The 25,017-nt window shown below is 39.5% G+C and overlaps 1 protein-coding gene across 4 annotated transcripts in view; it reads right to left on the bottom strand.

Annotated features, from left to right (window-relative positions):
- Positions 1-25,017, bottom strand: part of atrnl1a (attractin-like 1a) — a 325,280-nt gene that overhangs the window by 199,231 nt on the left and 101,032 nt on the right. For all 4 annotated transcript variants that reach the window (XM_085296143.1, XM_085296141.1, XM_085296142.1 and 1 more), the window contains 3 exons: positions 19,765-20,013; positions 19,214-19,351; positions 203-296 (listed from right to left, as the gene is read on the bottom strand). In XM_085296143.1, the coding sequence (XP_085152269.1) occupies positions 203-296; positions 19,214-19,351; positions 19,765-20,013 (481 nt within the window). The remainder of the gene's footprint in view (positions 1-202; positions 297-19,213; positions 19,352-19,764; positions 20,014-25,017) is intronic.

A 25,017-nucleotide genomic window follows, 5' to 3' on the forward strand; every position in this document is an offset into this window, starting at 1 on the left:
CAAAACGTATGCAATAATCAGCAAATTTACAATCCTGAAATGGATTCGGTGTCACGATGAAGCGTCTTTGCACATTGAAACATCAATAAGTGTTCTCTCCAGTCCGCTTCTTGTTGTCAGTATACATATATCATATATTAAAGTATTAAAGTGACTGATTAAATAAGTTTTATTTTAGTTAGATCGGGGTTGGCACACTCACAGCTGACACTGGTCTCCCTTGACGCCTTTGGTGGTACAGAAGCACTTTCCTGTGTTGACGTGGCAAACGTTGGCATGGCTGTTACACTTGCATGCTGTAAAGACAAAAAGAGAAAGAGAAGAAGCAAAGATGTGTCAAGTTTGGTTTTTGAAAACTCTTGATATCAAAGAGACATAACAGAAAACCAGCAATTTCTTGATGACAACTTGTGGAAATAATGCTGAGGTGCCCTTCAAGCAAGACATTAATCTTCATCTACTGCAATGGACCTGCTCAGCACACAGCACTGAGACATGCATACTGTATATAAACACACTAATCCTCAAACATTGTCGTTCACAATGTTCCAGATGAGTAAATGTATGCAGACAAAGTGAGTTGTAGGAGGGATAGAGGCAGAAAGAAAACAGTGTGGGGAGGAAGCAAGAAGGCAGCTAAAATGGATAAGAAAGCAGAGAAATGGCAATGAAAAAATAAAACACAGGAAAGGACAAATCACTCATCTCTTTGGAAGAAAATCAAGGCATCTTGCAGCTCTGAATCATTCCCATCATTCCCAATCATAACAGTTGTTTAGTTTCTGATTGAACTGATATCTCTTGTTTAACTAATTTCTTTTGTTTCCCTCTTCTTGGACAAAAGTGAGCTTAAGCTAATGCATTCTTCAAAGAGAACGCTCACTCAAACACGACACATTTCCCAACAGTTGCAAAGAAAGTGTTTGGTCAGGATTGTATCCATGCAATGAGAGGGTCACTGTTAAAATTATCAGGACTTTTAAAGGACGCAGAATCTTCTTGTTCCCCATGTTGTTCAAAGTTAAAGAAAGAAATGTAAATGATGTCCTCATTCTGTGGGATGTTTAATCCTGTAATTCAAACTCTAGCAGAAGAGCAGAAATAAAATAATTTGTTCAACCAATAGCTGAAAGAATATTATTCTTTCAGCTTTTCAGCTCAACCTCTTTACACATTTTTACACAGAATGAAGACAGACATTTTTTTTCCATCTTGCAGTACATTACAGGAGATTTATTCACAGCAGAAGTATGAACATGAGGAAAGACTGCCTCAGCCAAGGACTCTTTCAATGTGCATTTCTTAGAAACCCATTAGCTTCTCAAAGTCATTATGGATAACTAAAATGTCTCAACCAACAAATATGAAAGTGTGTGTTACAAATGTAAGAAAAATAGTGTAATGTACCATTTGTGTTGACAGGTGTAGCACTGTCCATGTCAAAGTCAAATGTCCATATGAAGACCACTCCCGCTTCCTAATGCAAATTAAGTCATCTTGGGCATTGTTGCACTGCTTTCAGCGCTGCTGTTGTTATTTTTAGATCTTTTCCTAGAGGTCCTGTTCTGACCACTTGCGCATGCGCATCTGTGATTTCACCGCATGGTTTCAAACCTGCACAGAGAGCACATATCATCGTCTGTCACACTGACCTTCATGTCAAAGATCATCACTGAGAAACCAAGAGACCAAACTGCAGTCTACAGTGGATGTGACCACTGTTACTTGTGAAATTGACCTCTCCTGCCTTAGGTGCCACCTTTTTTGTACAGCTCACTCCCATTAACAATCAGGAATACTTAAGGCCAGAGAAAGGTGAGCTGTAGTGCCAGAGAGCCATGTTGTGTTGCAGCTAGTGAGCTGTGTGTGTGGTGATTGATTGCTCCTGCTCTGTGGAGAGGAGTGTGTTTTGGTACTAACCCTTTTTGACTTATTTTCAGTTTATCAACCAACACCTGAGTTTTGGTGTTTTCTTTCTTTAAAAGGTGATAGCGGCTTGTCCGTCTCTTTTAGTTTAGTTACTAATAGAAACATTAATAAAACCTGTTAATTTAACCATTTTGCCTCCTTGTCTTTTTTCCAACCTGGACATCTTTTTTTTACTTTCCCTAATCCCCTGGACCTTTTTAGGGGAACGTAGCACCCACTGTGGCCTGAAGCAAGTGTCTGGTTTGGCCCATTGAGTCTGAATCAAACTTGCAAAGTGCCAACCCTCACCTGCCTGCTTCCATGCCAAAGCAAGCTCTGCACTGGTGATGCCATAATCCTATAATCGAATCATCTTTAAGGGACAGTCCCGGCACTTTCTGGACATTTTTGGGTGCCCCAAAGCCTTCTTCACAACAATTTAACCTCTCTCTTTACTTTAAAGTTCTCAATAATTCGGTAAATTGTCGATTTGAGTGCAGTGTTACTGGCAGCAACAGTCTTTCTGGACAAGGCCTTTTTATGCAAAGTTATGAAGTTTTCTTGCACATAACCATGGTGAACAGAGAAAAATAACAATGATTTCAACCACCACTCTCCTTTTAAAGGATCCTGTCTGCTATTCAGACTCAACCAACATGACAGAGTGATCTCCAGCCTTGTCCACTAGCACCTGTGTAAATGAGAGGATCCCTGAAATGATGCTAACAGGTGCTCATGTTGCAGTGCTGAACTGCAGTATAAATTGTTTTTGTTTGTTTGTTTCTTCTTGAGATTCTGGAGTTTACGCAAATTGGCATCACAAAAACTAAAGCAGCAAAACTGTGATAATCAAAACTTGGGTCATTCTCAAAACTTTTGGCAATGACAAGATGTAAAAAAAAAATCCAACTTTAAAAGAGGATAGAACCCTGTGGTAACAGTGTGGATGGTAAAATTTGACTTTTTCCAGCTATCTGTTGTAGTTAGTCTACTTTTGATTCAAGCCACAGAAATGTGAGTTTAATCTTTTTAATTACTTTCTTGTATAAAAGCATGATGTCGCCAGATAATTCACATGGAGCCAAGCCTGTAATTTAAACACTAAATCACTTCTGCATGCAGCTCCTAAAGGTAGTGACAAACAAGAACGTTCTCTGCACCCTTGTAGTTCAGTGTGTATGTGTGTGTGTTCACATTCACACACAGCCACTCGTTACTGTGTCCCACTCCAGCTGAATTGACTTTGTGCTTTGTTCTTATTCTTCCCGATTGGCTCAGAGACAGGGCCTGTAATAAAAACAGTGGTGAGCTCAGGTCAAGGTAAAGGCAAGACACAGATAATGAGAGGAAAGCAACCTCTTCTAGTCCTCCCTCTCCTCTTCTGCCTGGAAAGAGCGCTCGGTTCGATTGCTTACACGGAGCAAAAGCAAAGTAGCACACGTAAACATTGCTACAGCACAAAAACAAGGGGAGCTTAAATGTCAGAAGGCTGAGTTGAACTGACATTCTGTGACTTAAAAAAAAAAAAAAGAAACAGATGCCAACTGGTGAGACAGAAACAATAACAAAATACAATTTCAATCTATTACTTTAAATTAAATTGACCGGTCAGAAAAATAGAAAACCTTTTCAGAGATGCACACTGAACTGCGCGGCTCTGGAAGATAACAGAATCTTGACAAGAAGTGGCTTTTAGACTTGAGATAATAGACAAATCACAGGTGTGTTAGCGCAGGCTCAGGTCACCCTGCTGTTCATACAATATTGATTTAGTTGGCAGCCAACAAAGGCGCACAAAGGGCACAGCCAGGAGAAACATGTATTCATCTAGTCGCACTGATTTTGCCAGTGGCTCTTAAAGAATAAGAACAGGGGACAGAGGGAGAATCTGAGAATCAAACTGTTGAGTAAAAACAGCCTGTTTTAGTTTAAGCGTTGTGTTCAATAAATTGCATGCTGAAAAAAATGTTTAGTCTCCCATTTCTTCTTGTTGCATGTTGAAGCTCTACTTGGAACCTTGTTAAGATCCAACCATGCAAAATAGGATTTTTCGCGATTTTTCAAGTGGTCTTAAACTTTTGATTGGGACTACATATGTAATACATTACTTTTCCAACCCTAGCCACAGCTCAACTGGAAATGGCAACTGAAGAAAAAAAAGAATAAAGAAATGCAGTTCCTGACATTACCCTTTTATCCTCATTCTACAGTTAGCTGACTTCAGAAGGGATGAGGAAATTGTTAGGGAAGTCGGTAACTTTTGAAAAGTTGAGTCTGCAACTTTTGTAAAGTGCAAACTGTGCCCAGGCCTGGTATACTGTAGGTGCTGCTAATATGACTTTGCAAATATCTGCATTGACAGCATGCCAGCACAAAGTTAGCAGTGACAAATCCAGAGTGGTTTTAAAGCTGAGTGCATATTGATCCCAGCCAAGCAGCCAGAGCCTGATCTTAGACCATTAACAAAAGGAGTAGTGACAATGCCTCTCAGACCAGCTTATTATTGCAAAAGTAACTTATTGAGTACTGTAAGAAATTGCTTTCCACACAGAGTAATTCAGTGATGTAGTGCAAAATATATGACTGAAAAACTACTGATTATGACAGAACATACGTTGCATTTTACCTAACATCCATATATTTAATAGCTACTGTATAAACCCAGATATCCCCCAACACACACATTTGGCACACCCCAGTGTAACAAGTGTTATTAGTCAGAATTCACTAATACTACTAAAAACTACTGATTCAACCAAAATTATCTTTACTTTAAGAAATACACTACTATATTTTTCACTTGCTGACAAATATACTCATGGAAAAATGTAATTACCGTAGTAGCATGAGCTGGATTATACAGTGAAGCAAACATCAGCAACAAAGGAAATTTGTACACAATCTGACTCTGACAGCTAATAGATTCTCTAGAATTCCTCCTTAACAAACTGAAACACTGTGAAAGTTTAAACCTAATTAGCCCACCATATGAAATGACTAAATACAGCAACCTGGCAGATATAACACAGGTATGTTTTCCCTCTTATGGACCGGCAGTTCCCTCCTGTATCAAAATGAGTTTTCAACCAGTAAGCTGTTAATAAAATTCATCATGCAAATAAGATCGAACATTACTTGAAACTTGTTTCAGTCTTTCTAATGTGGCAATAAGATCTGTTTAACCAGCATTCTTTTATCATACTTTTCAGATAATAAAGTACAATCCACGTTTGTCCTGCACAGACATCATGATGACGACCAGACGACCTGACCAAGGACGCAAAAATTTCCCCGTTGTGGGATCAATAAAGTCTTATCTTATCTTATATTAGTCTTCTAAATGTCTACTTATGATTCAGTGCGTGCTAAATGCACAGGATATTACTCTCTGTTGAAAGATGATATGGAAGCTAACTCTACCACTTAAATATAGCTATAGTTCTCTTTAGGTTAGGAGTTCTCAGAATTCACTATTCAATAAACCATTTCATTAAGACGGACTCTTTCAGTAAAAATGGAAAATATTTTTTGAATCTTTTTAATACAGATATATTGTCACTAAAAATAAAATAAGTACTTAAGTCATCCGATCCATCCACATAATATGACGTATTCAAGTGCCAAGAGTAGGGCGAGAAAATGAATAAATAAATGAATGAATGAAATGGATGGAGGAGAAAGCACATCAGGCAAATGCTGACAACACAAAAATAAGCAATGGGGAAAAAAGAAACCTGATCTCTTAGCAAAAAAGTTGATATAAATCATATTTCCCACGACTTGTGTGAGCCCCTGAAGAGAGTACAATTTCTCACTCCACTGCCTCCGCATGTACGCACACAATAAAAAGCCAGACTGTTGCCAGTATGTGTTTGAATGTGTGTTTAGGTGAGAAGGTGGCCGGGTATGTTCGTCAGTCAGAAAACCTGACTCATAAATGAACCTTTTACGTTACTTTGGTCTGCTCTGTCTTATTCCCGATAGGGTTGCAGGTACAAAACTCAATGCAACTTCATTTCTGCAGAAAAAGGTTAAAAAATAAATAAATGATCTTTTTTGCAGTTGGACTTCCAAACCAGCAGAATGTTATTTCTGCTAAATATTAAGGTGCTTAAACAAGACACATTACCATTCTTGTGTTTTGTCCTTTTGGTCGGTGTTTCTTTGTTTTTTTTTAAAGCTGAATTTTGATAGCTATACAAACACTGGCTGTAAAACTGCTCAGTACTTGCTATGTTAGGTCATGAGACTTGTCATTCTCCAATTCAATCACCAGTTGCACCAGTTCTGCATGTTGCTGCTGTACTGTTCACTTGGTTATGTGATGTGATGATTAGATGTTAAGGTTAGAAAAAGGTTAGACAAAAAAAGACACTACCCTTTAATTTCAACTTTTCAGTTCTTCAGAATAAAAGCACATGTTTACATGTAGCAAAGTAAAATAATAATGATAACAATAGCAACAACAATATTATCAAGAAGAAAAACAAAATGAAACGGGTATCACACCAAAAACTAATGCGACCATTACAGGCATTATTCTGAATGATCTCCAATATAGACATGAGATATTAAATTCATTCGCACACTATGCTGAAAACCATGCACTCACACCTGAAACACTTTCACATAAACTAGTGAAACCTTTTACACGTGTTATCAAAAGACTTCCTCACATACTAATCAAATGTGTTCATTTATATATCTGGACATTTCACACAGACAAGTGAAATTCATTCACATACATACTGAAAATCATGCAGACACAAATGAAATGCTTTTACCTCTACAGTTGAAAAGCTCTTTAGAAAATCTGATGAATGCTTTTACGAAGACTTGGAAAATATTTCATGCACACTTGAAGGCAAGAGAATTTGATCTAAAATGTAAAGTAACTGAAAAAATAGATTGCATTTTAAAACATGGGGAAGTGCATCTCAAACTAATGTGTGCTACTTTTGTTCATGTTTGTGCTTTTTGCTCCTGCCACTGAACTAATAAACGACAAAAGATTTGTCACTCCCATTTTGTTCAAGCCATTAGCCTTCTACCTATGAATCGCATCACCAACATCAGGCAATGCACTTTGGGTTTTTTGAGGAATGCATGCAAACTCACCTGCATTGGTTGATTGCCTAGAGAACTAGAGCCAAATGTGGTACCATGTCCTGCTTTAACACCACACAAAAAATTGCCCCACAACCTAACAGCAATCCTTAACAACACTGATCTCAGCTAAAGCCGTCAGAAGCCTGTCCAAAAACAATAACTATTAGCCAGCTACCTTTAGCATGGCTCATCCTGGCAGCGTAGCAACATGCCGATGCCAGCTGCAGCTTCAGTCCAAACACACTGTATCACATTATCTACATCAGCAGTGATTCAGCACATGTGCAGGATGCACAAGGAGAAAAAGGTCAAATATAATTTGCTACATCACTTATTGAATTTTATACATTGGTGTGAAAAAGTGTTTGCCCCTTTCCTAATTACCTATTTTTTTAGTATGTTTGTCACACTTAAACGTTTCAGATCATCAATCGTCGTGTGTCTGGCGACACTCTCGATGGAGGACATTGAACGACATCTACCAATTCGAAACCACAATAACAGAGTTCTGGCTGATTGGAGCTGGTTCAGACCATCTTCATCTCATGCGGCCCCCCCTGGCGCCAACTGGATGCTCAAGGCAAAAGCTGACGGGAATAACAAAATTCTCCCTTAGATAATAGGACTGTGTTGTGACGTTCTTCCCCTCATTCAAGGCCACCTGCGTCAACCGAAGACTGTTGACTTTTGCTTAACCGGGTGAAGGGACACTTTCTCTCAGTTGAACACGGAACACACACACACATACGCATGTACACGGACACATACCTACACTCCAGCCCCCACCCCCTCCAAACGACTTCGAAGCTTATGTCTTCTACGCTGTGAGATGTGATGATTTATGTGCTGAGGTGGGTTTTTTCTGTTCTCAAACTGATCTCCCTGTTGGAGCTCAGTCTGGGGGAGTTCTTTTTTTCTCCTCGTGTTTCCTCATGTTGTGCATTTTCTATGGTTTCGGTTTTGGTCGCTGCTCGTGTGGTCGACCGGCCAGTGCTACCCTATCCTGACCTGTCTCCCCAATGTGATGTTTGTGTATTGTATGTATGGTTGGCAAGGTATCATGTATCTTAATTGCCCCTTGGGGATAAATAAAGTTTTGTGGACTTTGATCAAATAAATCTAAATATTAGAGACAGATAATACAAGTAAACAAAAAATGCAGTTTCTAAATAAAGGTGGTTATTATTAAGGGGGGGGATCCAAACCTACATGGCCCTGTGTGAAAAAGTGATTGCTCCCCATTATAATATGTATTAAATGTGGTGTATTACATCTTTAGAAAGTTGAGTTTGATTTCTCTAGCCACACCCCAGCCTGATTACTGCCACACCTGCTCTCAATCAAGAAACTTAAATAGGACCATCCTGACAAAGTGGAATAGACCAAACGATCCCCAAAAGCCAGCCATCAAGCTGTGATCCAATGAAATTCAGGAACAAATGAGAGGACAAGTAATTGAGATCTCTTAGTCTGGAAATGTTTATAATGCCATTTCTAAAGCTGTGGGATTCCAGCGAACCACAGTGACCATTATGCACAAATGGCAACCAACCAAAATTACCCCAAAAGTGCAGCAAAAACACCCAATGAACTCCAAGCCTAATTTGCCTCAGTTAAGGTCAGTATTCATAACTCCAACATAACAAAGAGACAAAAATGGCCTGCATGGAGTTCCAAGAAAATCACTGCTGAGCAAAAGAAATAAAGGCTCATCTCAGTTTTTCAGAAATCACTTTTCACACAGGATCATGCACATTTGGATTTCTTTCCCCTTAAAAATAAACGCATTTACTTAGAAACTACATTTTGGTTTCCATTTAAAAAAAAAAAAAGGAAAATCAGGAAGAGGGTAAACACTTTTTCCACTGTAAGTCTAAGCTAATAACAGCATATATTTCAATTAGGTATTTAGAGCTGAAAAAATTCAGTACAGCTAAATGCAACATTATAAATGAGGCATTGTAAATAACAGCTCTTCATAATAATTTTTCCCCCTTTTTCTTCATTCGTTTCCATTCTATAATGACCCACAGTGATCACTGCCAATAGTAACTTACTCATTCATATGCATGCTACTTCTACTTATATTAAAATATGTTTTAAAGCTTTTATTTTGTTAATGTGCAGTTTTAGGTTATTTATATTAAACAAAAAATCACCACTAAAATATGCCATTGCTAGATTATAATATAATAAGCTATCCAACTGCAACATTGGGGGCATCAATCAATAAAAAAAAGAACATTAAATGTATACAAGTACAGATTTGATGTGTGCTGCTCTGCATAAAGATCACGTTAACTACATTTAAAATCAATCCTGATACAAATACTTTTTTGTACTCAGAGAGTACACTGCAGGGTTGTTTTATGTATTGTATTTATAAAGCACCAAATCATAACAGCAGTCAGCTCAAAGCTCTTTAAATTGTAAGGTAGAGATCATACAATGATAGCCCTTGAACCTATAATTAAAACAAACAATAAACAGTAAATAAAAAATCTCTTTCCATAACACCAACTAAACAATTCTTTGCAATTCAGCAATGTAGGCACACGATGTGTGGAATCATCAGCTGCAGGAGAAGTGAAGCACACATACTGTAGCTGCAGCGCTATGTTTGTCATCTACAAATAGATAAATAGATAAATAAAAAGAGATCCATATTCAGGTGTTTATTCCTTATAATAAGCAGCCATCTAAATAAAGTCTATGCAGATTTGGCAAACTTGGAAATAGTTTCCTAAATAAGATGGTTATTAAAAGATCACTTTGGTCAATTCTTAACTACATATTGATTCAGATTCAGTTCCTCATGCTGGCCAATTCAGAAAGAGTTGCTATGATTTAATTAGAGGTCACACATATGGTCAGCAGCGCCTTTATTTCCAGTGGATTTCCTGAATATGAAACGCATTCAGGAATGCGTGTTGATTGACCATATGTGTTGATTGGCCTGCAGACCAGAATATAGACATCATATAGTGGATGATTATAATGTATGTGTATATATAAGTGCTTATAGTGCTGCCCAAGTAGTACAGATGTGCAAGTGCACATCCGTCTTAGCCTGACACGCTGCTGTCACTTAATATTACTCACATATAAAAGCGATGGCTTTCACACTTGCAGTAAGCTGTTAATTAACCGACTCTCAGTTCTATCTAAGGATGTTATTTTTCACTTTCTTCTTTGTAATATGTGAAGTATCAACTCTTTCTCCAAATGCAGATTTATCTGGTGTTTTGATGATTTCAAGTCACTCACCTAACAAACGTTACTGTTTGGCGATTCTGCAAAACATCGGCGTACTTTGCCAAATTATATTTTTCATTGTCAAGAAGAGGAAAAAAAAACTAAGCTAAGCAATTAAATTAAAGATACATGAAAGGTGACATAAATGAACTGAAATTAATTTCTCTCTTTTATAATTACTTTAAGTCTAGTTTTAAATATAGGCTAGTAGCTACACACACTCACAAAACACTACCTCCACTGAACATAAACCTGCTTACTGATCCTATACAGAATATTCTACCAACAGAAATAAAGTAATTTTTTATACCTCATTCTTTTCTGTTATGAATGTTTCAACTGACAGATGGAGCAAAATCAGGGAGGACTGCAGTGGGATCACAGCGATTGTGAATGTGTGGCAGTGGTATTAAATATTTCATTATTTGGTGAATTGAATAGTGTTTTGTCTTGAAAGCCAAAAAATCATCTCTCTTTCCCAAATATGGTAAATATAAAAGTCAAAAACACAAAATATTATTTAAAATCCCTCAAATACCACCAACCCCCCAGGGCCTGGTCAGCATCTAAGCACTGTAAAAACCTAAGGCAGGCCCAGAGATTCAGGAGACACTGTTCAACATTGTACAAATCCAAACTGATGCATTTAAAAAATATACATGAACAGGACAAATGATGCTGAAGAAGATTATCGGGGTTCAACCTCAAAGACTCCTCACCTGCAAGACCCTCAGTACCTCACTGACCCCCTACATTCTATACTATTACATTTCTCTGCATGGTCTCCACTTAATTTTAAAAACCTGTAATGCTGTTTTAGTCAACCCTGCCTGGTCAGTGGCCCCAGTTAGGAGTATGCACACCATTTTTACCTTGCAAAGCAAAAATCACATTTACCCTAAAATATTATTTTTGTGTGAACTGTTGTGGTTGCATTTGTAAGAAAAAAGTTGTCAAAGGTAAAGGATACATTATTTTAGTATATTCAGCACAACTTCTTGTCTTCCATGATAGCACATGAACTAATTTATTAAATGCATGCCGGTTAATCTCTCTTTGAGCTGAATGCCATAAATGAGAGTCTCAAAGAAAGCGGCTTATTCTAGATGAGACATGAGTCACAGCTGCAGAAAGACTTCAAAAACACTATTTCCACTGACTGGAGATCAAAAAGGATTCAAAAGCCGTTTAAAATCATATTTACAGAAGTGTTTGTACGTGTGTGGTTTTGTGTGTGGGTCTGCTTGTGTGTTTTGGGTTTGTCTATGTGTTTTTGTGTTGACCAGTCACATGCCAGGAATAGAGCTGCCAGGGGGGAGATGACTGGATACCGCTACGAATGCTGGGTAGTTTGCAATTCTGCCACAGGGATCCACAGGTACATAAACACACACAAGCATATTTAAAGGCAAAAAAAAAAATGTTTAAAAAAATGCACAAACACACGCACTCACAAAGACATACTCGAGACAGCAGGTGAGAGTGAATTTGGCAGCATTTCCACAGAGAAGAGTGAATGGAGCGACTCTGCAGTCAGCATCCCTCCTCTGCTATTCCACTGCTGTTGAAGCTGAACAGCAGCCGGCTCTGTCTGATCCTTCACTCACACACACACACACACACACACACACACACACACACACACACACACACACACACACACACACACACACACAACCCTGCTGTTCTATCTGTCCCATTCTGTGGTTGATGCTACTGGGTTGCCAGTTTCTTGCAGAGACAGCACTCATCTCTATAGCTCCAGCACTGAACACAAATTTACAAAGAGCTCCTGCAGTCACACCCCGCTTAGAGACTGTACATCAAAACCTCAAACTAGGGACAGACTGAAACAGAGAAAGGGAAAACAAAAAGGCATCAGTTGGAACATGAGATGCCACCTTTACCAAATAATCATCAGTAATGTTCATATTTAAACATTAAATACAAAAAAACAAACTTAACTCGCTCATAGAGCAGCAATGCCTTACAGTCATCCAACTGATTTCTTTTTTGTGGGCATTTTCCTGTGATATTGGAGGTTGGCTTCAAAATTCAATAAAAACACAGTTTATGTGTCTATGACCAACAAAGGGATTCAACTCATGAGTCACGCCTGATCCAAAACTCCTTCTACTTAAGCCAGAAATAGACAAATAGTAGCTCAGAGACTGAGGGTGAGGACTGAGGACACCATCCAAAACATCCACTAAACTCCATCCTGAAGAGGTTTTAAAGCGTTTCAACAAACTTTGAATTACTTCCACTGTGCTGCTGTCTTGGGTCACTTGTCTGCAAGAGGCTGCTCATCAGGGAAACGTAAATATAGGCCATTTAAAACATCTGAACCAATGAGCAGCGCATCTGTAGCGCATAATGTTACAGATATTAATGTCTCTCCAAAAGGAAAACTAAATAACCAGATAAGATGTTCATCTCTGGATGTTTAGCTCTTTTTTGTTATACTTAACTCCCTGTACAGTTGTTGGCAAAAGAAAAAAATAGCTACTGTACAGAGACCACAAACATGTTTTGGTTTTGTTTCTTTATCTATGACTTTAACATGAGAATCTAAGGGGATTCACCCACTTTTGGAGCCAACCTAAGTGGTCATCGAAGGACTTTCATGTTGGTTTCTAGTTCTCAGCCTCTTTGGTTTTTTTCACAAGTAAACCATCAATCGACTGTCTGGAGTCAACTGGAAAATAAGTGCTGCCGTGTTGACAAGATGTGTGATGAGAAAAAAACTAAAACAAAACTAAAACTCCTGACTGAAAAAAATTCTCCACAACTAAGTCCTCCTTTCTCTTTCTCTCAGTTAATTCATAGCAGATTGCCTATTCTTGTAAGCTTCTGTAGATTTATTAATCTCGTCAGGCTTGAACACTAAAGGACACTGAAGAAGTTCTTTGTATCACACAAGAAACAAGTACTGACCTGAGCTGAACCTGTAAGAAATGATGAAACCATACAGATAAGTGACAAAACATCCCCAAGCCCCAGTAGCTACCTTTGAAATGTGAAGCGTTTCTGTGTATCAGACATTCACCGCGACTCCGAGACAGCCAGAGAGAGCAAGTGAGGTGGTGCAGAGAAAGATGGAGTATCAGAGTGCAATGGAGACAGGGAGCTACTGATGTGAATCATGCAAAATTTATGGAAGCAATAAAACTGTTCAACGGGAGGTGCCGATGGCAGAGGAGCATTATATGCTGAAGCACTGGGTAGCAAAGGATAACAAGCTCAAGAAGACATAATACATGCTCAAGTCTTGCCTGGAAGACAATTGAGAGGGCAGCACAGAAGGTCCGTGGTCTGTTTGCTATTTATGACTTTTCACCGAGGCTGAGCAATACCCAAAAAATATATTTAGAAATATTTTAAAAGAAATACATAATTTGAATACAAGAAATGAGATGAGTATGAGGAACTTGGTTGAGGGAAAGAGCCACATATGTGCCACAGCATTCCGATTATTCTAAAAGCCTCATTTATTCTGAATTGGTAAATAATGAGGATATGCAGCTATATTCATACCATACAAAGCAAACAGAGGCCAAGAAATTGCATTCCCCCAAAAATCAGGAAACAGAATGAATCACATGTTAGCTGGGCGTCTACTCTCACCACAAAATAAATGAAAGTCAACAGTCAATTATGTTGACAAATCTTTTGTTTTTTTGTCTTCTTAGTTTGAGTGTGTTAAAGAATTGCACTTTTAAAGATTTGTGTTATTTATTGTTAAAGCACAACAGATATTTATAAGAAGTACACAAGATATACCAGTAACTGATTAACCAGACTGTCTTCATTGTTTGACTCATCAACTTTATCCCTCTGTAGTTACAGCTCTGCACTTCGCCCTTATTCTTGAAAATTGGCACCTTCTTCTCCAATCCTTAGGCATCGTCTCACTTTTGAACAATCTGGTTAAAAACTCCACTGCGCTCTCTTCTTGACAACTCCATACCTTCACAGTTATGTCACCTTTACCAGCTGCCTTTCTACTCTTCATAGCTGCCCCCACTTCCTCCTTACCAATTGATTGCATTTTCTGATTCACTAACTGTCCTTCTTCCATCCTATTTTCTCTTTTCTTCATTAATCAGCTCCTCAAAGCACTATTTCCTACTTCTCAAGGACTCTTTTCATCAATTATCCTAACTTGTTACACATACCTTCTGTCTTAATTTTTCTACCTAACCAATTGTAACGGGAATGACAGACCCGACCACATCGTTCCCACTTTACACCCTTTATTTTGGTTGCTTTTGCCTTGAAACACGGCCGCAGCTTTTCAGCTGTGTCCTACACACAACAACCACCTCCAGGTCCGGGCACACTCTTTTGAACAGGGGAGGCGTAATGAGCTGATGCCACTCCAAGCCACACCAATTAATACAGGTCCCTTCCTTTTTCCTTAGTGTCCAGCCTCACATACAACTCACTATAAGGCTTTCCCTCTGCTATACACTTAACTTACCAGTACCCCTGTCTACTTTGAATACTTTCTTGTGCTTCCTCATTCCACCACCATCCTCCAAAGTGTCATTCCCAGAAAGAGATGACTGAAACTAGAATGGACATGAGGGATGTACAAAGAAGTGAAAATTCTAGACAGACACATCACAACAGAGAGATGGGACCCAGCGGGGATAAAAGAGGGTGGCATCTTATTTGTTTCTATTGGATGACACCTAATGTAAAACACAGGCACACAACCACACAGTAATTAACACATAATGCACACAAACAAGCATAAATGCTGGAAACATAAGTCGACCACATAGATTACACTGTATGCTCTACAAAGACTCTAAACCAGGCCTTAATCAAGACTACTTCTTCTAGATGACATCCAACCTGTGGGGCATACACACGAATAACACTGAACATCACCGCAGGGCTCGCGGTGATGAATCGCTAGCCTGACGTCCCGGGGCTAGCGACATCTCCGGTCGGGCGACCAAAATCTATCTCAGCCCTGCCCGTCGGGCGATTTTGCGAGCCCTGCACCCCTTTGACTTCCAGCTCTAGACACACTATTCACCTTCACAACACTATTCACACACTTTTCCTTAATGATTTTCCTGTAGAACAGCTTGAATCAACCTTTAATACTCCTGGCTTTACTTCCTTGCCACCCGGTCTCCTGCACACTTACTTCCTATGTGTTTTCCATCATATCAGTAAACTATCTCCCTTTACTTGTGACCCTACTTTTAAATTTGCTACTCACCTCCACAGTCCAGCCTGTCGTTACACTCCTTTCCCCCCTCCTCTTACTTTCTCCTCAGCAAAAAGTAGCACAGTTTCCAGCAATGACTTGTTGCACCAGGGGCAATCACCCCAACCAATCTGATATGTGAATGTCTTTCTTGATAATCTCCATGTCTTATTTGGCAAAGATGCAAAAAGATTTTACACCGGCTGTCCTTCCTGTCACAACCCTCCTCATTTATCCAGGTGTGGGACAAGCACTTGAAGTAATAATGTTGTTGGACCCTGTGAAATAATGCTCAAAGTCTGCACTTCAATGACAGTTCATTATTTAACATCCAGTGTGGCGGATGGGAAAAAAATACAGGGAAAACTACAAAAATGTTGTCATTATACAAATGTGTGGACCTGATTGTAATGCGTCAGCCTGTCTCCTAATGGAAGCTGCTGGAGACTGCCACCACCAAAGGACATCAGCATGTACAGACCAGGAAAAAAAAAAAAAAAAAAAAAAAGAGGCCGCAGTGGTAACTGGACACCTTCATGGCAGCAACAAAGCCAACCACAAATTAACATCTTTGTTGACAAAGACCCCCAATTCATAATTTTAGAACAAAGAGAGCGTCAGGTAATATTTAACAATCCTTTTGTATGTTCACCTACACACAGCCTTTGTAACACCTACACAAAGATGTGTAAATGCACCGTAACTCAGTCCTTATGGTCAAGCGCTGTTTGGTGGCTAAATGGCCCACATGAGGCCACTGAACAGGCTGGAGGTCAGGCATTGTGTAGATCGTGGTACAAGAGTACAACTCAGGTTGTAATACTCCCAGGTGTGGATGTTTTCCTCTAGAAAGCAAGTAAACACTCCAGGGCAAACCCAACTATGACAAATTTATTATAAAATGTTTTAAGAATCACCAGTCTGTCTCTCTGCTGTAAAAAAAAATATCAACAGAACAAAAACAGCCAGAATGTGTATAAAACATGCATGCTTCCTGTCACACTAAAATGTATGTTCTCCTCTGAGGGCCTGAAAGTCTAACCAAACATCTAACATTTTGTCAGCTGCGGCTCTAAAGGTTGGTGTGGTTGTGGGCGCGTTTGTATGTGTGCAGGACAAGGTGAATGGAATAGTCAGAGGAAAGGGACACTAATGCCCGGCATACACATGCATAGACACAGACACAGACACACACTTCATCCAGATTTGACAAGGTTAGTTAATCATCTGTCACGGGGACAGGGGAATGGACAGACTCCCCTCTCCTCTGTCCGTCCTCCATCTCTTCTTCTCTATTTATCCCTCCATCTCCTCCTCTACTCCTTCATCGTCTCTCTGTCCAAGGGCAACTGTCCTTTTCCACCGATATTAACCTTGTAAATCTCACCACATGCTTTTATCTTTTTTTTCCCCTGTCAGCCTGTCTTTGCTTCTGTCTCTCTCACTCTTTTCCCCCCACTGTCTTGCTGTCCCATACTCTTTACAATGCTATGAGCACAGGCCTTTCCCCTTCCTGCTAGGGACAAAGCTGTGTCTCTATCATTCAGCACCGTAATCGGCCACACATCATTGCCTCCCAGCCATTTAGCCCAAGGTAAATCTAGTGGTCCCTTTTATAAAGAAAGATGGAGAAAATGGATATTGATAGAAATGATGGACAGGTGACACAAAAAGATGGCGATGACAAAGAGTTGCTGTAGGGTCTAAGAGAGCAAACAGCTGAAGTGTAAAAGAGAAAAAAATATAAGGTGATGTGAAAAGAGGTACGGATAGATGGATTTAAGGCTGAAGGAGGATTTCCCTTATATTATCAGTGCAGTCACTGTAGTCAAAGAAGAAAAAAGACATTATGGATGATATTAGTTTGTTAAGAAATCCAGTTTAACCAGCACATATATGCCAAAGAAGAAAATAAAATGTAAAACATAAACACAACACTGTGGTTGCCAGGGGTCTCAAACTCAAGGCCTCGAGGGCCGGTGTCCTGCAGATTTTAGATGTCACCCTGGGTCAACACACCTGATTCAAATGATTAGTTCATTACCAGGCCTCAGGAGAACTACAAGACATGTTGAGGAGCTAATTTAGCCATTTAAATCAGCTGTGTTGGATCAAGGACACATCTAAAACCTGCAGGACGCCGGCCCTCGAGGCCTGGAGTTCAAGACCCCTGGCTTAGAGGAAGGTAAGCCCCATGTCGCTCTTTTGAGCTGTGCCAGTAGGAACACACCAGGCCTGGCCCAGGTGGTGACCAGGTAACCCTCTCTGAGGCAGGGTGATTTGTTCTCTATACACCGTGGCTATAGGAGATGTCTTCTTCAAAGCCCACAAAGCTGTCCTCGCTGCCTTCTCCAACTACTTTAGAATGCATATAACTTTTTAAAGTTATATGCATGTCTGGACTCTCAACAGTGACCAGTTTGACCATAGAAACCCTCACAGAACAAAATTACTCCTAACAGCACAGCGCCCGTGATCACTCAAATCCTGATAATGTGACAAAGAGAAAAAAAGTAGATAGTTAACAGTTTAGGAAAAAGATTAGACAACTAAATTAAATAGGGAAAGGACATGAGGAATAAAGTGAGGAAGTAAGGAGAGAAGAAGAATGGAAAAAAAGAAAGTTGAATATGACATAAAACATATGGAGGAAATATTAAGGAGGTGTCAAGAAGAGGAAATGTGTAGAGCATGGAGAGAAACACAGCTGGGAAAATGTGACCAGGGGATGTTAAGGAGACCACGAGAAAAGCCAAAAGACAGGATACAGAGGAAAATAAAGCCAAAAAAAAGAAGAGAAACTGTATTAAAGGCTGTACTGTATGGGGGCGTAGAGAGGCGTGCATCTATCAGCGCCATGCTCCTTGCAAAAAGCCGCCAGGGACAGAGACACCAGTCAACTCAGGAAATAAGAAAATGATTAAGAGCGATTTAATGTCATGCCGCCGCCAAGCCAAAACGCACATCTGTCACTGTGAGACTGATGCTCCTACACCTCCTTCTCACTTCTCCCTCCCTCACTCACACTCTAGCAGTCACTCACTCATTCATTACACTCTCCTGTCGCTGATGGGTTTTTTTTTTTCCTATCAAGACCCATACCTTCCCAAACCAGACTCCAGAAGCCTTCAAATCACGCTTAACTCCACTAACACATGCTTTCCTGTGGGTTCATCCCACACTCACACGCTCTCCTGTTTCGACTGCTGGATTATGCACTACGATTATTTCCATATGAAGCATTTAAAAAAAAAAAAAAGTGAGGAGGAACTGCTGAGAGGTTGCTTCTAATCAAAACATACAGATCTGTGTGTGTTCATCTTCACTCTGAAGGTTTGAAAGAAAGAAAAAATAATAAAGGAAAAGCACACACTGCATTCCTCTTCGTACTACATACATTTCAGGTTTCATCCGGTGTCCTGCTGGTGACCACAAGCTCTAAAGGAACCAAAGCTGGGAATCATGCCTTCTAAATACTGCCCCCACCAGGTTGTTTGTGGCCATTACAATGCTGTAAACTGCTGGTTACAAGTAATATTTTTACACGTCTGAAAGCTGTTAAAATAGGGAATGTCTGCCAAAATGTTTCTGCTGCGTTTAAATGAACTTATTTCACAGACACACACAGAACAGGATGTTTCTGCAGAGCACTGACAAGGTTTGCTGATGCTCATCAAAATTAAAGTTATTAACCTCCGTGACCTTTGCACTTACCATTACACTTCCCTCCATTGGTGGGGTCGCCATAGTAACCAGGCATGCAGCTCTGGCAGTGCGTCCCTGCTGTCAGGTTTCCACAGTGTTCGCATACGCTGCCGTTCACACACCTGCTGTGACCGTTACATTGGCATGCTGGAAGAGAACATTCATAGGAACATAAGAAAGCATGTGCAGTAGTACACATCATCTTCACTTCACCATAAGTGGTTTTAATGCAAGAACACTACAATAAATACCTGCAAAGGTTATCATTTTATTTGTGCTGAACGTCGCATTGAAAGGAGTTCCTAATATTTTTTCTGCTTCCATCATACACATTGCTCACTATCAGAATCACTTGGCAATCGCATACTTATAGATGAAGTGGGTAACTATTGAAAATGCACATTTCCTACTTCAGTTCTAGCAGCAGATAAAACACCGCAGCCAGAAGAGGCTACACTATTCATATTAAGTGGGATACTCAATTACAGGGTATGAAAGGTGAGTCCACAAAGCTTAACCTTAGTGTCATCTGGTCCAGTCTGGTCTCATGGTTCACTCACCGGGGCACTGGATAAAAGCCCAGTTGTAGCCTCTGTCTGATGAACAGAGACCCTGATCCACCACCATGTCCCTGTCTCGCAGTTTATCCCGGTCTCTGGGCCCTGCCTTTGCGGTCACAGGCTTTAGAGGGCCTCTGTAGGAGCCCTCCATGCAAATGCCCCTACCGGTGTTACTGGGATCCCCGCACCAACCACACTCCACCCTCTCCAGACACTCGGCGCACGTCATCAGACCTGAACAGTTTTGGGCTGACAGATAAGGGATGTAAAAAGAAAGAAATCAAATATAAACTTGCATACAAGCATGCAAACTTTACAGTCACGGAAGATAATTTTGCTTGTGTAGTCAGGATGACAATGCAATTCAGTCCAATTCAGTTTTATTTCTATAGCACCAAATCATAACAACAGTTACCTTAAGCTGCTTACTGCCCAAGGAAAATAAGTAATGTTACTCCATGATATTTCAGTCTCTCTGGCATAGTTTTAAAGGTCACAACATCAGTGTATCTGGATATGTTCATTTGAATATGAACATTCAACTAATGGGTCACTCAATTTACATTTGATAGTAAAATATTGACAAATTTTACCGATTATACTTTAGAGGCACAAAAACCAGTTGTGTTCCCAACATATTAGTTAGTGCAGCATTTCAAACTCAAAACCTTTTAAATATGTAGAACTACTATCATATACTTCAGCACCAGTCTTATCTGTGTGTGGGAGACATGTTCAACACACATTTGGTTTGAAACCTTAAAAGCTGATTTTAACCATATTCTGTCTTTTACACTTACAATTCTTCCCAACAGGTTGAATAAAAGCATAAACACCATAAAAGCCTTCTGGGATGTAATCTACACCGTCTAATATTGTTTGCATCTTTTGCTTTCACCTTTTCTTTGACCCTCAACATTTAGAAATAAATGGGCTTTTCTTTGCCATGCCATTCCACATGTTCAGAGGAGCATTTGTATTCATAAAGTGGAGGTGACATTCAAAAAACACTTTACTAGTGGGATTTAAAAATGGCATTATGTTTTTAAGGTATGGCATTTAATAGTTGTAGAAGAAAACTGAAAATCTCCATACTGAAGCCTTTTTAGTTCAGCAAACGCTGCAGAGAGCAGGCAATCGGTGACGAACATTAGATTTTTTTTCTTCTAGAGTCTCTGGCCTTCCAAAGTTAACTCTACAGCTTGTTTTTGAATCTCATTCTTGTTTTGCTCTTGTTCTCCAGTTCAGCTCATCTTCTTGTCATGATGAATTTTAGTCTACAAAGCCAGGGTGGAAGTACACACTGACAAAGAGACTTTGTGGGTATCTTGCCGTGTACACAAGAAACCAAAAGGTTGAGAGGAGGTATGCGAGGTGTTGTTTCTTATAGCCCAGTTAGATGATTCGAATGCGTAACATTTGCATTTTCACCAGAACTTCTTTCTCTTTTGAACATGAGGCATTTTCATAAGCCACAGATGTTCCAGCCGAACCAGTATCTGTTTCCTTCTCTATGCGTTCCTGCTTGAAATACACTCCTTGTCCTCTGTGTGTTTGCAAGCTACGCCGTTGCATTATTCAGCTTCAGCAATGCTGATTCATTTGTTCTCTCTCCCACTTTGTAATTACCAACTTCTGCTCCCCCTTTTTCAGATTTGCTCTTTATCTCCTCTCTGCCACAGTCCTATCCTTCTTTCTCCGTTTCTATTCACTAAGGCATCTCCCCATCTCGTGCTCATTCACTGCTGCTTTTTCCACCATTATACCCTCTTTTACATATTCTGTCATTTTGATTTAATTTGATTTTTTCCATTTATTCGTCTAAAACCCTTTTAGGCACAAATGAAACCACAAGCGACAGAACCACTCTACTTTTCCTTCATCCTCTCTTTTTTGTCCGCTCTCCCACTGCGCTCTTTTCCCTTTTTACTTTCACCTCCCCTTAGTTCATCTCTTTTTGCCCTTCTCTTCTTACAGCTCACTTGATCTTTCACTAAAGTCAGTAGTTCAAAGAAAGGTGGTTCAACAGAATATCCCTAATCCACCGCATGGTAGGGTTTCCGCTGACAGAAAAGCACACATTTACATACCCAAGAGCAGACTTTAATATCCAATAAATATACCAGGCCTGTTTACCATTTAAAAATATCAGTCCATTGCATTTATGTTGGCAGATTTTGGTACCAACTCCAATTCTCTTCTGCCAGATCTTTTTATTTATTCATTTTTCATGAAAAGAGAATTCTTTGATTTAATAGATCCAATCTGTTCTCATTCTGTGACAGCTGTTGTTTGTCCCTCCAGGTCAGGTCAGACTCTCAGTGCAGGGCCACAATTTTTGCTTCAGTCTTAGTAATGCTCAATACATAGTCCCCGGACAATGACACATTTTTTTTTAATATACTTGAGTGCAAACCAGTCTGACATTACTCTTTGCTCCATCCATCCATCTTCTTCCGCTTATCCCAGCCCGGGTCGTGGGGACAGCAGCGAAGCCCAGATCTCCCTCTCCCCGGCCACTTCCTCCAGCTTGTTCAGGGTAACACTGAGCCATTCCCAGGCCATCCAAGAGATGTCATCTCTCCAGTGTGTCCTCGGCCTACTCCTGGTTCTTCTCCCAGTAGGCACGTCAGAATAAGATTCCAGATCCAAGCAGACTCCCTAGGATATCTCCCAAGATGGTTTGGGCATCTTACTAGGATGCCTATTACTCAGATGTCCAAACGACTGGCTCCTTTTGATGTGGAGGAGCGGCTCTACTCTGAGCCCCTCTCAAATAACCGAATTACTTAGTTTAACTCTAAGGGCAATGCCAGCCACCCTTTGGAGAAACCTCACCACCCCCCCTTTGTATCAGCGATCTCATTCTTTATACCTTTATATAGTAATGATATGTCATTACTATATATCATCACTACATATCGGTCTTTACCAAGTAATGAATGCTACACAATCTAGCATTGAGACACATGAACAAAACCTTTCCTTAAAAATCTCAAAATTTTTAAGATTTTCTTTTCTACAGCTTATTTGGCTCTCGATTTCTTGAACCACACTGAGAAGGAAGCAACACTACTTATCTGTCAGTGTAAGTCACAGCTGAGCTTGTGCCTATCTCCTCTTCAATTTATATCCAATCTAAACCAGTTCTGGACCATAAGACAGACAAAATGTTTACTCAACAACCAATTAAATTTCCCCCAGCTTTTTTTTTTCTCCAAAAAGTGAATTGTATAGTTGTGTGTCTGCAGATACTTGTTTCAATGGTTTGCATGGTTTGAAAGTTACAGGATTTAGACTTGAGATGTAATTTTAGTGTAAGACAATTTCTTCACGACTAAAGGCTGTTTTCAGCAAAATATTAATGTAAGATTTGACTAAAATTTTGAACTGCAATTCATTTGCAAAATGTGTCAAAATTAGTGAGAGAAAATGCACCAAATATTTCAGGCATCAGTCTGAACGCCACAAATGGGATAAAACGGGCTCAATGGGCACTAAGTGGCACAAGTAAGAGCAATTAATTCAAAAGTGAGAGAATGTAGAAGAAAACAAATACTAGCATGGACGGAAGATACAGAGATCCTTAGATGTTCACTTACATTACAGTAGTTTGCATGGATGATTGAATTTACCTGCTATGTTCTCGTTGCCTGAGCCTTTTCTATTTTTAATAGCATTTCCAATTATCTGGCTTCATCTGTGTTCCACATGGAAAGAATTTAAAGAGGTTATTGCCTCCTGAAGTCTTGGGATTCAGAGCAGATGAAGGAGAGAGAGGAAAAATAGAGTGCCTACAGGGTTTACAAGGCCTTAGTTTTACTTAACAGCACCAAAGATGTAGCTGTACCATGTGCCATTGCATGACATTAGCTCCAGGTTATTTCTAGAGAAAATATTCTCTTGGATGGTGCCTTCATGAGAGTGGGTAAAAGAAAAAAAAAAGAAAACAACAACAGCAACATGAGATCTAATCATGATTCACTGATGAAACTGTTGACCACTGGCTATTTTTTTTCCTTTTTTCCTTCTTGAATATTGTTAAGATTAAAATAAGAAAATAATAACTTACATACTTCAAATGGCTTAAAATACTTTCTCTAATATCTTGCAAAAGAGCTTCGTTTTCTCTCACTTAACCAATGGTAACGAGTAAACAATGATGGACAATGGTGATTTAATTTTAATGTATTGCACTTCATAGTTATTAAAATATGAATTATGGCTGGCAAATGCAATGCAAAGATGCTGTTACAGTCACGATTGAACAAATCATTTTAAAAAGGTTATTGTGCTTTTCTGTATTTTTCTCACTTACAGTACATATACACAATGGTGGACTTTCATAATAAAATGGACTTTCACATAACAAGGTCAGCATATTATGTAAAAGTAATCACTGATCCACAAGCTCAGGGTCAAATGCTCAGTTCACATTTTTCCTCTATTCTTGGATCTGTACAACCTGCTATAGAGGTGTAGGGATGGGAAATGATACGATTTTAGAGATTCTGATTCCATTATCAATATCACTTATCAATTCTCTTAATAATTCTCATTGGGTTTTCATTAGCTCTGCTTCGAGATTCAACACCATCACCAAGCAGCATATTAAAGACATTACCTTCCTGTAGATTAATTGCATGCTGTGTGGTCAAATGTTTGTGTATCTTGGAAGTATTTCCCTTCTTTGTTGTGATCAGTTGTTTTCAAAAACAAAATAATGCTTTACACATATTACAAAGAATACTTTTCTTAAATTTAAAAGTAATTACTCCCAGGAAAAAAAAACATTTTTTATAACACTTCTAACTTTATTTTTGCATTTCTCCATAAAATGATGTGAGAATGAAGAAATCACTTGGATGAGTGATGGAAAATTTTCCCCCACTGAAAACGTTACGTCCAGATGAACAGAACTATTTTTGGGGGATTTCCAGACCTGGATGAGTTCAGGGTCTGACTGCTGGGCTGGGGTCGGGATTCACTCAGTTTAACTCTGAGCTTTTGGCTAATTTATTGTTAGCATAAACTAGCAAAGAGCCAAAATTGTGTTAGCAGCATAATATTGTTGTTTCTGTCCTGGAGTTTGCACTTAAAAAGTAATGAAAAGTAATGCCCATATCCACACTGCAGACTGTACCACTACTTTCCTTCTCCAGCACAACAAATGAAAGCAGCAGGTTGTAGCCTATGAGTTCCCTACAGCTTTCTGGCTTTGGTCTTCAACCCGTCGATAGCCAGCTTCACAAA

This window comes from Mchenga conophoros, linkage group LG13, assembly GCF_057382185.1.
Source record: "Mchenga conophoros isolate Kocher_MC1m ecotype Shallow Benthic linkage group LG13, M_conophoros_male_GT1.1, whole genome shotgun sequence".
Lineage (NCBI taxonomy): Eukaryota > Metazoa > Chordata > Actinopteri > Cichliformes > Cichlidae > Mchenga > Mchenga conophoros.